The sequence below is a fragment of the Motacilla alba genome, chromosome 2 (assembly GCF_015832195.1).
Source record: "Motacilla alba alba isolate MOTALB_02 chromosome 2, Motacilla_alba_V1.0_pri, whole genome shotgun sequence".
In the NCBI taxonomy this organism is placed as follows: Eukaryota; Metazoa; Chordata; class Aves; order Passeriformes; family Motacillidae; genus Motacilla; species Motacilla alba.
The window spans coordinates 147,735,301-147,753,505 of NC_052017.1; the positions used below are offsets into that span (position 1 = coordinate 147,735,301).

An 18,205-nucleotide genomic window follows, 5' to 3' on the forward strand; every position below is an offset into this window, starting at 1 on the left:
GGGGAATCAATACCTTTTATCATGGCCCAATGCAGCCAGATCCAGCCCTGCTGGGGCATCCTCTGGGACTGGAGTAGGGGGGAGAAACTGATACCTTAATACTAAGCAGCCTGAACAGCAGATGGCAAAAGCTTGCTTTTGCTTTCAGTAGATTCTTCTTCCCTACTTTTCTAAAAGTTACTTTCTGGGAGGTACCTTCATCCTGACCCTCACAATAGTCCAAGGAGATGAATCCCAATTTCATCTAATACTTCTGTTACCCAATTTATGACACACAGATGTGGCATTGCTATTATTCCCTTCACGGTAAACAAGTCTTACTAAAAGCAAAGGACACTCTGTATTAGCTTTGTTTCCAGCTACCGTTACTCATTGTTTACTAAATATTATTCCCCAGTGAGCTGACAGGTTCTGTACTTCATGAAATCAGGGTGTGGTGCTCCACTTCTCCCATTTCTAAGTCGATTCTACTATATGTGGTACAACATGTCCATGTGTGGCAAGGACTAGTTTAGCCTGAATATTTCTGAAAGGTGCAGAAAGCAGGGCAAGACAAAGTGTTAAAAGCTTCTTCGTGTGCCCTCCTAATTACCAGATAATAAAAACTGTAAATAAATTTAATGTTTTTTTCAAACAACTAAGCAGCTATGCCTATCGAATCCTTAGTTCAGATACGTTTGCCCTGCACTTCTGAAGTAACTGGCTGTCCGTGATCCAAGATTACGGTGACGCAATACTTCACTGCCAGTTTCTCTTCCAAAAAAGAAAGTACATTGAAATGAAAGCAAGCACGAGGAAGGTTATGCTTACAACCAGCAACATTCAACTTTTTCCAGTTGTTTTCCATCTAAGGAAGATTTGATTCTTTAGATACTAACAGAATTTCGACCTTAATCCCTGTACAGTCACATCCACAACTCCAATATACAAATAACGTCCAGATGATAATACGGTAAATATTAATGTCTTGGGGTGCAAATTAAGATTATCACGTGAATGACTTTCCCATGTCCATCTAACTATTGTTAAGCTTCAATTCCAAGTCCAACTGTCTCATTGTAATAAATTCATGCTCTGTGGCTACTTATTGTCTCAGTTTTGGGGTGGATAATAGGGGTGGCAAATTCAGAGACATCAAGGAAAAACATGTGAGCCTTTCCTACGCTCCCTATGATCAGGATCAGACACTTGAAAACTACTTCTTCTTCTAAAAGGTGAGTGAAAGCAGAATCACCCTCGCAGTGGCTTCAAACATACAAAGATCACAAACAAAGCCGTCAGATCCTTACATCAGTGCAAGTACAAACCAAACAGCTCAAGCACTCTTTTCATTTCAAATCATTCTTAAAGGCAGAGGGAGGAAAAAAAAAAAAACCAACCAAAAACACAAACCACAAAACCTGAAGCATCCCAGCTGTCAGGTGAAGCAGCTCCTGCGGAGGGGCAGCTCCGCACTGCAAGCGCATGACCAGAATATTTATTTTCTAGCTTGGCTTTGATAGGAAAAAAACTATAGAACCACAGGTGGTAAAACATTAAATTAAGAGGGAGAAATGCATACATACATACATACATACATATACATATATATATATACACACACACACACACTTTTATATAAATGAAAGGTCGGAGTACCTTTAGCCCAGCACATGGGGAATGGGCTGCAGCCGCTTTTCTCCATGCAGCCCGCACCTGCCCGCCTCGGGGGCTGCTGCCCGGCCACCTCCAGCAGCCACATACACAGAGCGTGCTCGATGCCGGCCAGCTCCGGCACACAATGTCCCGATTCAGCGCTCCGGGCTCCTGCGGGGGGAGGCTGGAGCCGCCTGGACGTGCCGGAGCCCGGGGAGAGGAGGGAGCCCCGGCCCTCCCCGGGGCGGTGCGCCTTCACCTGGCTGCGGGGGGAGCGCGGTCCCCCGGCCCGCCCGGGGCTCCAGCGCGCTCCGCTGCGGGGAAGCCGCGCCGCTGCCTCATCTCCCCCCGCCCGCGAGCATCATCCACCTCCTCGTCCTCCTCCTCCCCGGGAGCGGTGCCGAGGCGGAGTGAGCCCTGCGGAGGAGGGCGGGCAGGGGCGGGAGGCGATTACCCGGCTCCCATTAATATGCTAATCCCCGTCTGCTGCCCGCGCCCGGCCGTCTCCGGTTCACCCTCTGCGCAAAGACAGAGCGCTGGAAACGCCGCCCGGCCCGGCTGCGGACCGGCCTCGCTTCGCCGCCGCTGATGTTGCTGCTCCCGGCTGCCCCGCACCGCCCCTTCCCTGCCGCACCCGCCTTTTGCCACCGCTTTTACACATTCGCTGTGTCCGCTTACCGACACAAGCGCCAGGCATCCTAAAAGCAAAACTTCGCTCTAAGCGCACGGGAACTTCCCTAGAAGCGCTGGAGAACTTCCCCAAACTTCAGCAGGAATTGGGGTCACGCTCTCCATCAGCACTTGCCTCGCTCCACGAGATTACGGATGGAAGAAGCCTGACAGTGTTGCTCGGCCCTAAAGGATGAATATCGCACCCCACACCAGTCCTTAGTGCCACATCCAGCCCCCTGTAAACCCGAGGCTTCCTTATTGACTTCTCATCTGAAGGCAAAGGTCACCTCAAACATTCACCCCAGATGGTGAACGGCCTTTGTTTTTTCTTAACTTTGTAGCACCTAACATCCAAACCGCTTACAAACAGTTGTTTTTTCAAGTGGTGAGTATAAATACTGCAAAAGCTGATGTTTATAATAATCACACAACCAGGCAGAATGTGTGTATGGAAATAAAACAAATATCCATTTTACAGCAAAGTATTTCACAAAAAATTATAAATAACTGATTCAGCCAGAACACGTATTAAAATCAACAGGAACAAGATTCACACTTATCATTAAAGCTGTTTATATATTCCACGGTAATCTCTTCTCACTCCCAGCCCTCAGCAGTAAGGCGTAAGGCTTATCCAAGACTAGAACCAAAAGGGAATTAATCTAAAGCCAGCAGCCTTCAACTTAACCTATCTGCCTACTTGTAGCAGCATGCACTCGTCTACAGCATATGTTTAATTACTGTTCTTTACTGCCATCTCATTTCTCAATATACTGACTGGCCTTGCAGAATTAGTGGTGTATGTCCAAACTCTTGATAAAAAAAAAAAAAAAAGAAGAAAGGAAGCAGCAACTGCATTTAACTATTGTCTGCTTCTCTGTTTAAATGAGAAAAAATATTCACTGGAAAAAAAAAAGAGAGAGAGAGAGATTAGGCCACAACCAGGCCCATCAGATGTTCTGCATCACTGCTCAGGCACAAAGCTCTTTCTGGGACTGAAGAAAGCCAAAGGGAACTGAAGACATGCCTGGGTGCCTTCCTCCCCCCACCACAAAGTTTTCCAAGCCCTTCAGTGTTACACAGACAGACAAACACTTCTGGTGACAAGGTCGATTATATTTACCTTCAATAATGAAGCAAAACATGCTACAGTAAATACTTAAACCCCCAATTGTTGTAGTTGTGTGGGTGCAGAAGGGGCACAGACGGCTCAGTGCCCCTCTGGTTCACGCTGCAGCTGGCAGGGCAGGAAATCTGCTGCTACAGATCCAGCTCTGCCATGGGCTTCCTTGGTGACCTTGAGCAAGTCAGACTTGTTTCCTTCAAAAAAAGGAAACTGCAAATACTTCTTCAGTTTTCCTTAAATTGGTTTGATCTGTGCTCTAGGGTGTAAAATATATTTTTTTAATGTGTTTCTTCCATAAAAAGAAAATGTTTTCCAGAAAAGCAGATTAAAAAAATGTCAAGTAAAAAGGGGAAGGTCTAAATAAAATTTATTTATGAAAACAAAACCCTTTAAATATCAACTGGTAAGTGCATTGCCAAGGAGAGTTTTAATAAACAGAATGTGTGGACTCTCTGTATTCTTTACACTTTTAACAGATGAGGCTAATACAATTTATCAATCCAAGTGTCAAGAGATACTGCCTGTTCGTATAATACCAGTATTATATTCATTCTTCTCAAGGACATACCTTGTTTTTGTAGTAGAGTACAAAATGAAGGTGAAAACTACTTCATAACATGAGAATTTTTTAAAATTCAATTTTAGAAGCTGTCCAACATTTTAGACCCTCAATATGTATTTTTTTCACTTAAACCAAGTGCTTCCTTGATGCTTTTAAAAAATATTTAATATCTATTTGTTATGATAAGAAGTACACAGTGGACATATGCTCATTCTCTTCTTTCAAATAACATGATAATCTTTTTCTGCACAAAAAAAACCCCAAAAAAAACCCCAATAAAACCCCACCAAAACAAACAAACAAAAAAAACCCCCAAAAAACCAAAACAAAACAAAGGCCAAAAGCATAAAATTTATGTTCTGGAGATGTTCAGAAATCCCAAAAATTCCAAGTTGCAGGGAGGAAGACAGGCAGGGATGAAGCAGCAGCAGACCAGGCACAGGCACAAAGTAAAAACAAAAAACTTGAGAAGTTACATACATCTCCAGTATACAGAGTATACTGAGTATTTACAACATTTTATAAATACTGCTCATCAAGTAGGTATCTGAGCAGCATTTATGTAAAGTAATCTGTTTTAAGTAATGCCAATCAGATTACACCATTACTGAGGTAAGAAACATCTGTCAGAAATTAGGGCTGTGGAACAGGAGCGTTGGTTCTTCTTGTGCAAGATGCATTTGCTGACACACACTGAGAGCATGTGTGTAATAGTCTCTGTGTAAGCAATGATGGTAACAGCTATCAAAGAAAAACCTAAAAAAGTATTTCTACAAAAAGAAGAATTCCTAAGTTTTTACTAAGAATATAGTAAAAGCACTGGCCATTTTCCTTAGCACACATTCTAACCAGAAAAAAAAGCTCAGACTACCCCAATAACAACAGACAGGCCAAGGTCAGCTAAGAAATGGCATTCTGCCCCAAGGAAATTCAAGTTAAGACTTTTCTGCTATGACTATGATTTTGGTTGCTCAATTTCAGCCTGCTTTAAAAGACTACTGATTATATGCATCAGCTTTTGGAAAGCAAGAGGGGACGAAAAAAGTCGGAAGCACTTTGTAAAATTGTATCAAGGTTTTAAGTTTTTAAAATTTTCTTTGTGGTGCTGAGCCTGTCTCCTATTGATCTCACCTTCAAAAATCAAAAAGCTCTGAGGAACAAAGGGTTAAACAGCAGGGTTTTGTTTTTTATGATTGTGAGACATATAAAAGGTTGTCTAATTTTTCTCCACTCAAGCTTATCCAAACAAAAACAAAGATCAAGCCCATCAGACAAACTGGCAAACCTTGGCTTTCTCCATGGTCATGTCCAGAGCTGGAGATCCTGGAGGTGTCCCAGAGATCTCATCAGCACAGAACTGACCCCAGTTTCTTCCTCAGTAAATGGCATCATTAGGAACTCTCTACTATTAAACTAATATTTTTCACATCAGTTAGTATCTCTATCCATCAAATTTTCATCAGACTGGCTGGCAAGTTGGAGCATTGTTAGGAAGGGGACCAGGACAGATCCAAACAGGGAATACTTGTCCAGGTTCCACTGCACTGAGAAATCAAAGTGAACTCAGGATTTGGAAACTGTGAAGAAAACAGACAGATCTGTACCAGGGCAGTGCTGGAGAGCAGAACAGAAACAGAGATCTCCTCCAAGGGAGAAAAGAGCAGCCCATTCACTTGTTAGAACAAAAATGAAGAGCTGCAGCCCAGAGCACAACCATGACATCAGCATTAGGGCTGGAGGCACCTCTGCTCTGGAGACAGGATGAGAGAGTGGGGAATGTTCAGCCTGGAGAAGGCTGCAGGGGGACCTTGGAGCCCCTTCCAGTGCCTGGAGAGGGACTTCTGACAAGGGCATATGGTGAGAGGACAAGGAGGAATGGCTTTGAACTGAAAGAATATGTGTTTAGATTAAGTATTAGGAACATATTCTTCACTATGAGGATGGTGAGACACATCCAGAGAAATCATGGATGTCCCATCCCTGTAAGTGTTCAAGGCCAGCTTTGAGCAAACTGGTCTGGTATAAGGTGATTGTGTCCATAACAGGAGGGGTGGGAAGTAGATGATCTTAAAGGTCTCTTCCAACCTAAACTGTTCTGGGATGCTTATTATTATTTTGGATTCAATAATTCATAGTCTTAGCCACTTCATGGGCTACTGCTTACCACTCTAGTAATTACTAGAAGCTGAAGAACAAAGGCAATGTTTTGAAGGAGATCTGCAAATTCCTGTAGGAGATGGAAGAAGAGTTCATTGCATTCATCTAGCTGATAAAGAAAGTTTTCAAACAAAGTTTACCCTCAGAACAAGTGCAGGATATTTTTGGTAAAGCCACAAATGCTTTCTACCGTGACAATTGCAGCCCGTAAAGCTGAGAGTGCCTGATGAATGTTGTAAAAATTAAAATATATTTATTGATCAAGTGACAGTCTTCTGCATGCAAATGAATTTGCTTTTCCATGTTATTATCCAGAATTCCCCAAACATGCTGTCCGGACACTGTAACTGCACTGTAATCTTCATTCATCTTCATTTCCTCAAGTTAGTTCTTTGTGTGAGTTTTTTCTAAATATACTAATTATTCTTGGGGTATATGCATTATTTAAAAGTGGAAAATATTATCTACCCTAAGCTTCCTCTTAGCCAAAGTCAAACAAACATCATCTCTGTTCACAGGAACTACTGAAAGATGGTGCACTGTAATTATAACAAATCCAAAATGACAACTCCTGACCTCTGTCTTACTCTAAACTCAAGTTTGCTAAGGCTGTTTTGGAAATCTGCCTTGGATTACCTGATACATAAATTTATCATCCTTGCCCCCAAGCAGCCCTTTCTGCTCCACTCACACCTTCTCTAGCTCAGCTTCCTCCTTTGCCAAAGGGAACAGAGGATAACAGGGTGATGGGCTCCAGGACCTCCAAGGGTCTCTGCTGACTGAGAAGCTCTGTCATCATTATCCTGCCACCAGAGATGGTCTTTCTTATTTAACTCTGAGCATCCTGACAGGCAGAACAGAAAGAAAAATGATATTTTATTTTAAGTGTCAAAATCCAAGCCCAGTTTTTCAACAGAAATGATTCAGCACAACAGAGAAGCAGCATCACCTCCGTGAATTCATTTTAGACCTTGCAATATGAGCAAACTCTAATTCCATGCTCCAGACTACATTAGGCCATTTTTCTCCTGAAAAAGAAAGATAGAGAGCACTTAGATAAACTCCTTCTAGAATATAAACTGCTAAGGATCTCTGCTTAAGACATTCTGCTGGCAAAAAGTCAGTCCAATATTGAATTTATTGTTATATTTCTCCATTTGGTGAGGTTAATAGTAGGATAATCTTGGGTATTCCCAAAAAGTACAGAGTTTTTGAACAACGCCTGGTGACCTTCTGAACCATGGTCACCTGTTAGCCTTTGGATCATTTGAGCTACATTTTAAAATAGTAGCTGATAGAATTCACTGGTTTTCTTTTCAAATCTTAACCTATTGGTAGTAGTGAGGTGGGGAGCAAGACACATCAGGGTGTTGGGAGAGAGCAGGAGGAATTCAGTGTTAATGAGGTTTCCCACACCTCCCCTTCCCAAGGGATCCTGTGATGTTGTGCAGCAGAGCAGGCAGCAGCGCAGCCTCCCAGCCTATGTTGTTAAAACAGATGTTAAAAGGGACACTAAGTTAACTTTAATTTTATTATTCCATAAATAAAGACTAGCCATTTTTTAAACCCATATGGGTTGTATTAGTTTTCAGGCATGAAAGTTGTAGCAGATTTCCCTGTGGGTGGACTAAGCTGCTCATCTTCTCCCACTCCCTTCCATTTACTTTTTGAAGACTTTACTGTAGAGAAGGGTAAAGTCAATGCCATGAAAGCTTTAAAGGGTTTAAAATTACTCCCTCCTTAGGACACTGATTCAAAATGTCTGTTTCTTCTTGTTCTAGGCTATTTACAAAAAAATCCACCCAACAAAACCATTTCTATCCTCAGGACATCTTTGAGAAGTTCATTCACTATTGCATTGCTTAAAGCTAAAATCTGCTTCATAGACACCTGGAGAGAAGAAGTGAAAAAAAAAAAAAAAAAGAAAAAGTGAATCCTACACAAGCTATTCCTTATTTTACTGCAAAATAAAATCTGATCATTTTGGTCTGTGACAGATTCACTGTGCTTATCAGTTTGCATTGTGTATCTTCAGCCTCCAGTGAGGGGTGACTGGAGAAGGAGTCCAGAGGCGCTGTACAAATGGTCACCAGAACCTTTCTTGACCTTATAAAACTTCACTTTTTATGGCAAAAGCCTTCCATTTATGAGGTAAACACAGCAGAAGGTATCTGAAGGGGAAGGACCCCAGCCCTTTGATGCTGTTTAAAGGAATTGCATTCTGTGAGGATTACTTTTGTTCAGTGGAGGGGATCCAGGAGTGGATCAGTTGACCTTACAGATTCTTCAAATCCACCTTTAATCAATTCAAGGGTAACCTAGAAATAATTAGCCACATCTTCTAAGAGGGATACAGGAAAATGAAGTTGCTTCTGGGTCAGCAAATCTCTTCAGTGTCTTGTCATATCTGGGCTGCCTTCTCTCTCATCTATCTAAGAATCAATTAAACAAAAGAAAGTAAGAAAGTTGTGCAGCCATGTAGGGTCAGTTATTTACCAGAAATGGTGTCACCTGGACGTGTCCTCCTTGTCCTGCTTCTCCTCCAGATGCCAAATACAAAGCTAAAACAACAGTTCATCAAACCCCTTTTAGTTGCAAACATCTTTTTAGGAAAAAGTTGAACCTGACTCCCAGTGTTACATAAACCACAGATATTATATCACCAACTCCTCAGACTCCCAAGCTATTAAGTGCAATTACAAACTGAATAAAACAGTAATCCGTGACCTCACAATAATGCAGTATTTTTCCATTTATGTATGAAAACACACTGGTGGAACAGTTCATATTGTATTTCTTAGTGAAGGATGAGCATAGCATAAATCCCTTATATATAAACAAACTCTTATAGGCTAAAACAAAGAGCTACATAAGTTTAAAATTCTAGAGTAACAGAATAAATCAACAAGCCAATGCTGATACTGAGTGCCTAAGAAGGCAGAAAATTAAAAATTAATTTTTAATTCTTACAGAACATATTTTTAAAGTTTTATAACACAAACATTAATGCTGCAATATTACCAAGCAAATTCAGCGCCTGAGCTATCAAGCAAAGAAAAGCATATTTTAAAAAAATAAGAAAATATTGTTAAATAGGCACAAATCCCCCTTTCCCTCTATAATTAGCAAAATTTGGATTGAAAAATTCCAAAAATTAGTTTGATGCTTTGTTTAGGAGAACCTCTAGTAGAGGCCAGGTGTAGCTGAGCCTCTAAGCCACAGAAAATTCAATTCCTATTCACTTTAATCAACTCCTCTTCCTATTTTGTACCAAGAAGGGATATTCACTTTTCAGGAACTTTCAGCTACATTGCTGCTTTATGAGACCAGCAATAAACTTCCACGGAACAGCTCCTCAGGCAGTCATTTTATTCTGCTACAGGGAATCAAAGGTCATCCTCAGCTAACACAAAATCTTTTATTCAATGCAAAATCCACCACCTTAAATAGCCTCATTTGCTCCTCCAATTACACAAGACTGCACAGTTCTGCTGAACAAGTTCTGTTTACCTAGGAAAAGGCCTGCAGAGTGGTGTCAAAGAGCTCAGAAACACAAGAACTTGTTGCTTCATTGTAAGAAAGGCTTCCAGGAGCTCACCACCAAATGCAGCTCAAGTTAGTGAAGGTAACCAGCTGTTACAGGATGGAGCAGCATTCAGTGTGTCAAAGGCAGCACATATCCCCTCTCTGCATCCTTTCACAGCAGTAAATTGGTGAGCAGACCCAATGCAACCTCTGCTCTGTAGCTCCAAACTCTGCTGAACTTTAAGAGTAGTAAGCTTTACCCAGGGACTTGACAACTCCAGCACAAAAGGCTTTGATGAAGCTGGAAACAGATGTGCAAGAATGCTAATATAAAAATGAAAATAGGCAAGACCAAGATGTACAAACTAAGTGATACAGCTGGGAAAGATGTTTGGGCACAGTCCTTCTTCAGATCTGAAGAAGGGATGTTAAATAAGTATCCTGTGTCCTCAGATGATAAACAAAACATCAAAAAGCCAAAAAAACTCCTTTCTGATGGCAGCCTGAATGACCTACTTTACTAAACATCACAGGGCCAGCACTGTCAGCATGTAACAGCATCTGACAGGGCCAAGAGCTCATCTCGTGCACAGTTCTGAGCTGCAGAGCACAGCTTCCAGAAAACCCCTGGTACTGCTCTCCACAATCCCATTTGATGCATTTCAAGACCCAGTACTTAAGCTTTAAGTGAACATGAGACCAGGACAAAGAAATATCAGTGCCTGCATAAACAGAGGAAGAATATAAACCTTGTCCTGCCACACAGACATGAAGAAACATCATAAACTTAAACTGGGAGTAGGAAAGTTCAAGGACCCTGAAATAAATGCCTAATGAAATTTTTTAAATTGCAGAAGAAGATGTGAAACTGTCACCTTAATAGGTTAAATATCTTCAAGGAATGACTTAAATCACATCTGCCTTGGGGTAGGACAGAATTCCTTCACCTCTCAAGTTCTGAAGTCATTAGACAAAGCCTGATCACTGTCCTTAAAACTTCTACTTAATACTCTGTTTTTAGAAGTTCTATATAAAAATCTCAGTAATTATGTTACTGATGTTTCCAGAAGATCAGTGGTAGTAACTACCCCTAACATGTCACTGAATCACTTGGCTCCCTCACCCTTCTCTATTGCAAAGCCTCAAGTTTCAATATTACCTTTTACTCCACCTCTTGGAGGGCACGTAGATGACCAGGGAACAGTCGGCAGGAATTTCAGTGCGAATCACTTTTTTTTTTACTGGGACTAAAAGCCTTAGTAGCAGCCGAACCTTTCCTCAGTACCATGAAATACCCTGAGTTGGAAAGGACCCACAAGGACCATCGAGTCCAACTCCTGGCCCAGCACAGGACAACCCAGACAATCCTACCACATGCCTGAGAGTGTTGTCCAAACACTCCTGGAGTGGTGCTGTGACCATTTCCCTGGGGAATCTGTTCCAGTCCCCAGCCATCCTCTGGGTGAAGCACCTTTTCCTAATATCCAACCTAAACCTCCCCTGACACAGTTTCAGGCCATTCCCTCGGGTCCTGGTCACCACAGAGAAGAGATCTGTAGTGGAGATCAGAGATACTAGTTCAGCTGCTCTTCAAATCCATCAAAATTGGTTTCACTAAGACATCTGAAGACAATATGAATCACAACATAAAGTCTATTAATCCTGGAAACACAGTTCCAGTATTTCTCTGCATTAAGCCTTTCACAAAAAGAGTTATCACAGATAATTCTCCCCGATTGTCATGGGGAAAAAAAAGAAATCAAACCATATGAAACCATTCCAGTAAGTCATCTGAATGGGCAATAACTAGAAACTTTAAAAATCTTTTTAAAGAAATAATTAGTGCACAAAGATATAATCTGGAAAATATCGTTGTGCCAGAGTTAAACAACGTAAGAATTTCTTAAGAAGTTTCTCATCCATCTCAAGTGTAATTCCAGCCCACTAATGGAAGCACAGGCATTCAACAGCCCTCTTCTGTTATCCTGACCCTTCCTCAGAGTAAAGTCCTGAGGAAAAATGTACTTGCTACAAGAACAGACTTAGCCGCTGTTAAGTTTGATCCATCCATATGAAAACTTGAAGAACATCAGCTTTATACCTGAAAAAAAAAAATTTGCAGTTTTTCATGTTCAAATTAGTAGTTCCCAGAGAAAAGACCTGCATGACACACCACAGCTATCATAAGGTGATGGGATATTTTCCTAAATATGTTCTTATTTTAAATATTAAATTTCATATTTTCTTCTGAAAATAAAAAAGGGAAGGGGGGGAGCCATAAGTATCAATTTTTGTTCTTACTTCCTTTTCCCAGTCTTCCACTACGCAAACAAAGCCAGTACAAACAAGCTAAGAGCACAAGGAGACGGTTCAAACTATACATTAAGGATGTAAAAATAAACTTAAAGAAAGATCATATAATCCTTTATTTATGGTCTTTTTAGGTGTAACTTACAACAAAACAGTTGATTAAAGTTCACCATGCAGTGTTTTTCCTCTTGGTTCACTGTAGTCACTGATGTTCCTCTCCAAACAAGCTCGTGTGTATTTTGGGAGAAGATCCCAAGGCACTCCCAGCCCAGGTCTTGCAGAAAAAAACACACACTAAGAACTAACATTATGTATAAGCCAACTACACAAGATCCAGCTTGATACTGAGATTCTTTCTTTCAGTCACAGTGTTATCCCCACCCTTCCTGTACTCCATAGCTGTTGCTGTGAAGACCCTGGGTAGTAACACACTCCAACACTACAGCAAGGGGTTACAGAAATTCACAGAAGCTGCACTTTCTGTGGAACAGTTGTATAAAAACAGCAAATGCATTGTGAGCATCAGCAGAACAGACTAAAGAACACATATTTAGGAACCATGACTATTGGTCTCTTCAGTTTGCCAAATTTCATCTTCTCCTAAAGTAATTCTGCACCAGAACAAGACACTTTGAGTGACTGCCACTGAAGGTTTTGTGCTGTAAAGGAGCAGCAGAAGCTCATGCCCAGTATCCTGATGCCCTGATTACAGCACACTGCTCTCCATGTGCTAGGCTGGCTCTGTTCTTGGATTTGTTTTTCTCCTGTAAAAGAAGACAGATGAATTCTCCAATCACTCTAAGCAGATACACATCCTCTACCTTGCCTATACAAAACCTTTTACAAACAAAAAAAAAACCTGCTATGACAAAAGTAAAAAACAATCCTGAAACCCCTAACCACTTATCAAAAACCATTTAAAAATCCTTTTAAAATGTGCAACCACCCAATGTCCCATTTTTGTAACTTTTGAAAGAGTCCAGACAAAATTTTAATTCAGATCTCCAAGTACATCATTAGAATAACCCTTGCCAACATCCTTCCAGCTGTTTCTGCACAACCACCACCAGCCAGTTTGCCAGCAAGAACATCCATGTGGCTGAACAGAGTGCAAAGAACCTTCCTCACTCAGGGAATGCCTCAGCCTCAGCTGAGTGTGAACTGCCAAGTCCTGGATATCCACCCATACTTAATGGCACAGGACCCACAAGGAACCACTTTTGCTCTGTATTCCTTTGACACCAAAACAGGTAAACGTCTTCTCAGAGTACACAAGATCCTGTTCCAAGCAAAACATTACTACAAGTTATTTATTTTTTGACAGCATGTAGTACAGAGCTCGAAGTTCCGCTGCAATTCCTCTGATATCGTACCAACAAAAATCTGTAGTTCAGATTCAACAGTTTCTGTCCAAGGTGTCCCTTCACCCCCACAAAAAAATAAACCCCTAAGAATTGTCAAGGTTTTCTTCTTTTATATTTTGTCCAAAAGCTCTATAACTTGCCTTAAAAAAAAAAATAATGCCAACTGTTAATATGTTTAAAACAAAGCACTGAATGATCCCCACTCCTTGCACCCTTAACTACACAAGACAAATTAGCCACCTCTCAGATAGAAGACTGACAAATCTGTCCCTGGTAAACCTGGCTGAGGACTGTCACCAGGTGCCCATATGACACCAGGCTCAAGTTTCTTGTCCATCCTCAGCAACAAAATAAATATTACCTCATTATTTCTAAAACAAACTTTCCAAAATAGGAATAAAATCACACACACTATCTAAAAGAATGAAGACTGTGCAGCTGATTTCAGTCAAAGCTGAACTGCATAACTGTAATTCAGGATATTTCAGGTTATCCAGGGTGGAGCAGCCACACCTTTTTCTGCCACTTGCAAAAGAACAATTTTCCCTAGGAAAAGTATCCTTATCCCTCCAAACAGCATAATTCCTAAAGATGTCATTTGAAATATCAATTTCTAAGGAAGCATATAAAAACTTGCAATTTGTTCTAAATGAGAAATTAATTAAAACAAAGAAAAATATCTTAGATACTATACATTCAAGTGGTACATTTGCATATGATGCACCCTTGATTGCTGGAGTTCTTCCACTTTTGAGATTATTGCCCAGGAATAAGGCAAGAACAATCCTCACAGCAGTGTGGATGTCTCCAAAACCATGGGAGCCAGAACTACAGGAAATGATAGGGGAATGTGCTGAACTGCTGATTTTTTTGTTTATTTTAAAAGTGTCAGACTTTATTGATCCAGCTTGTTAAGATTCATAGGGACACAGGACAGAGGACCTGAAGGACCTTTCATGTCATCAAATCTTACTCCCTGCCTCCTTATGCAATCATGTCATAGTCCCAATTAAGTGCCCAATATATCAAATTTCACTTTCTTTGAGCATAAAATCAGTCTAGAGCAGGTACCAGGGGTGCCACATCATTCCCAATAAACCTGGTTTATGTCCTGATTTTTATTTTTTTAATACATACTCTCACTTCTCTATATTGAAACTTCTTTTCTTCCACCCCCTCTCTTCCTTTTTCCTCTATCCCTATACACAATCCCAGAAAAACAATGTTCTGCAGCCAGGGCAAGTTTCTTAACTAGAAATCATTTCACACACTGCCCCGGCAAAGGGGGGAGGATCCTGACAGCTGGAAGAAAGCAAATGGAACCTGAAGAGGGGAGGGTGTGGATGACTAAGGCTGGTCACCCTTTCCTCCATTACTGACAAAGTGATGGGAGTAACAACACTGGAAGCCATTTCTAAACAAATGAGGACAATAAGGTGATTAGAAATAGTCAGCAAGGATCTATGAAAGGGAAAGCGTGCCTGATCAACCTAATGAACGTCTTAGATTAAAATGCAAGCTTGGCAGATGAAGAGTTGTCATTTCTCTTAATTTCAGCAAGACTTTCAACACTGCCTCCCATGACAGCACCGTAACAGACAAACTGATGAAGTTATGGACTGAATAAATGGACAGAGAGATGGCCTGGAAACTGTCTGGACTGTCAGGCTCAAATTTCTAAATGAAAACCACTACAATTTAGCTGACTTGCATGTTCTTGAGGGGTTTAATATATCTCATCACCTCAGTATTACTACACAGGTCAGCCTCACTAATATAAATGGGGGTTTTTTCCCAAATCATGCTGTTGCTCTTGCCCTGTGTGAGCAATTAGCTATAAAATATAGATGGGAATGCAGGGAAGAGGGCAGTGTCAAAAGCACAGCCCAAATAAGCCAAGAAAGTTTCATTGCAAAGGTTGGCAAATACACAGATTTCATGTCAAGCTCTAAAAAAAAAAAAAAAAGAAAAAAAGAAAAAATATATATTCAACAGTGATTGTTTACAAAGGATAAATACATTGCTTCTCCTAGTATCAGGAAGATGTGTTTTATGAGGTATAGATGATTAACCTTTTAAAATTACTCAACAAAATTCTAAAATAGGAAGATTTAATGCACAAATAACAAGAGAAACTTCTTCCAAGTGACATTTAAGCTTTGTCAGCAATAACCTCATCCAGTAGTAACAGTAGTTTCGTGACAGGGAATTTGGAAATCTAACAATAACACTTGCCCTGCTGGTAATGAAAAGAATTCAAGCTACAGGCCATATCTGCATCAAAAAAAAAGTCCTCTCACATTTTCAGAGCTGTACAGGGCATGCAGGCAGCTATTCCACCTTGACAGCACTAATATTTCATAAACTGTTTTCAGTTCCATACTCATCACACAAATAAAATCATTCCAACCCAAGCCATTACAAATATATGAAAACCAAGTTTGCCGTTGCTAAAAACCCAGAATTTTTAGCAACACTCGCAAAGATTCCTAGAAAAAATAAAATCCTGATTTTTGAAGGGATTACTGAAAGTACAGCTTTTAGAGAAGAAGTAAAGGTTTCCTTGTGCAATCCCTTCAGCACCATGCCAGGGATTCTAAAATGAGAGCAACTGTTCAGTCTTAGTGCAGCTTGTATTTAATTCTTACTTAAAACTGAAGTGACAAATCAAAAAGCCACTATTTTGTACTTTCTTTACTTCTGCCTACACAGTTGGTTACCTTTTCCCCCCCTTTAAGCAGGGATATTAACAACAGCTCTCTGCTCATGCTACTGAGTTTATTCTCAGCTGCATGAATAATCGTTGCATAATTTATTACCCTCTGTAATACATGTGAACATTTATTTTAAGAATTCTGCATAACCTCAATTCTGTCAATTCTTGCCTACTGCAACTCTGGCAATAACTCAACCACTTTAATTTTCTGTCTTTTAGCATTGTAGGAAGAACCCAACCCTTTGGGGCTTTTGAAACTCTGGTTGCTGTATTTAAGTTTATCACCCAGGCAGGTGTAGGTTTAGGATAAGGAAGATCTTTTGCACAGCACAACACTAAACACTCCATCTCCTGCCCAGTGGGTAAGAGGAAAGGGAAGCAGGAGATTGTTCCAAGGCTGTGGAAAGTGCCAGGAGCTGAATCTGATTTCCTTAAGTGGATCATGAGGAGGCCCTGCGTAAGCAGCGAAGCCAAACAAACCAACAGACTGAATGAGGACATGCCTTTAATTCAGAAACATCTTTTGGCTGAGCTGAAATTGTGTAACTTTTTCTTTTTCTTTTTTTTTGTCCTAAATGAGGACTTGGAAGTAAAAATAGTTACAAAACCATTTAATATTTCAAGATAACAATGACAGTGTACAAACGGTGCTTACCTAAATTGTACATTATACAGCAAAAAGTGAACACAAACCAATCAGACTTAAAATATGCTGCATATCTGAAATAAGACCTAAGCAAAAGATGTGTATTTCCTATTAATTTTTTGATACTTTATGTCTGGAGTCAGCAAGGTTTTATTTGACTCACCAGATATTATCTGAAGGAGTCATCAAGAACAAACAACTGTACCTGAGATTCAATTCTGGCATAATGTTTTATTGAATTTTAAACCAAAAATCCAGTGTATGTTTGTTTCTTATATTTGTCTTTATTTTCCTCTAGTTCTTCATACAGTTTCTTGCTTCCTTACTATTTGCTCATTCGGGTAATGAAGACATATTTGCACTGCAGGATTGGGAACAAAGGACCAGCTCTTAGGAAAAGTCACCTACCTCACACAGATGCTAGAGCTGTTTTAAATTCAGAGCGAGAGAAAATCCGGGAGGGATTGCTTTTAATCCCAACAGTGTCAACAGAGAAAGTTTAACTGCATTTACCAGAGGAAACCAGTCTTTCATGCCCCCAGGCATGCTGTGAACACACTTGTGTTGCAAGAGAACTTCATTTATAGACAGAAGAACTGTGTTCTCTACCCACCTTCAAAATTATAATATTTTAGCAAATTGTTCTCCAAACCCCTCCTGGTTGACATTCCAAAAATTCTCTATGCTCATCTCCACAGCCTCAATTACAAGGCAGTAAAAACCCAAATTACCCATGAACTTTAAAGCAGTGATACAGATTAATTCAGGATAACTCCCCTGAGTAATGATTTAACTAACGACCTCATCAACTAATGCATTCTCCAGCACAGAAACAATCCTTCCTTACAAGATTTTGCTAGGAAATAAGCGTTCTGGATGACCTTGATATACCACTGCCTATATCAAATTTATGTATAACCCAACCTCAAACAAGACATTACAATAAAGACACCACCTGAAGTAGTCTCCTTACTGCAAAATCTTCACACACTGCAAAAGCACCCCCCTCACCATATTGTGATGAAAATTTAGAGCACTAAAACCAGGTGGCAAAAGTGAGAACATTTCTAGTGACATCTATTGTCCACTGCTGAAAGTGGCACTCAGTAGAAAAAAAGTTCTTTAAAACTTTAAATAAGAAAATACCATTATTTATTGTAAAGATGAGTTTTGATGACTAAAACTTCCTATCTGAATGCAGAACCTCATCTTTATTCAATTATATCTCTTATCCAGGCTGTTTTTCCAATGTATCAAAATTCTTTTGAATTTTAATCACATCATCCAGTGTGCTCGTAACTCTTTTTGTGTTGATGCTACTGGCAGATAAAGACAAATCAAGTCCATTTTCATGGTCATTAATAAAAACACTGTAATACCACAGGACCTCTGTGAGACTCCAGCCTTCCCTTCTGACAATATTTTCAGCATGTTTTAAAAACAACTTTCTTAGTTCCCTTACCAGGAGGTGATGCCAAATCTCTGCTACAGG

The 18,205-nt window shown here is 40.3% G+C and overlaps 1 protein-coding gene across 15 annotated transcripts in view; it reads right to left on the reverse strand.

Annotated features, from left to right (window-relative positions):
• PTK2 (protein tyrosine kinase 2) overlaps positions 1-18,205 on the reverse strand; it is a 189,107-nt gene that overhangs the window by 129,499 nt on the left and 41,403 nt on the right. For 12 of the 15 annotated variants that reach the window (XM_038127553.1, XM_038127551.1, XM_038127549.1 and 9 more), the window contains exon 4: positions 1,639-7,180. The exons of the other annotated variants lie outside the window; for them this stretch is intronic. In XM_038127553.1, the coding sequence (XP_037983481.1) occupies positions 1,639-1,741 (103 nt within the window). In that variant the 5' untranslated portion in view covers positions 1,742-7,180. The remainder of the gene's footprint in view (positions 1-1,638; positions 7,181-18,205) is intronic. 15 annotated transcript variants of the gene reach the window in all.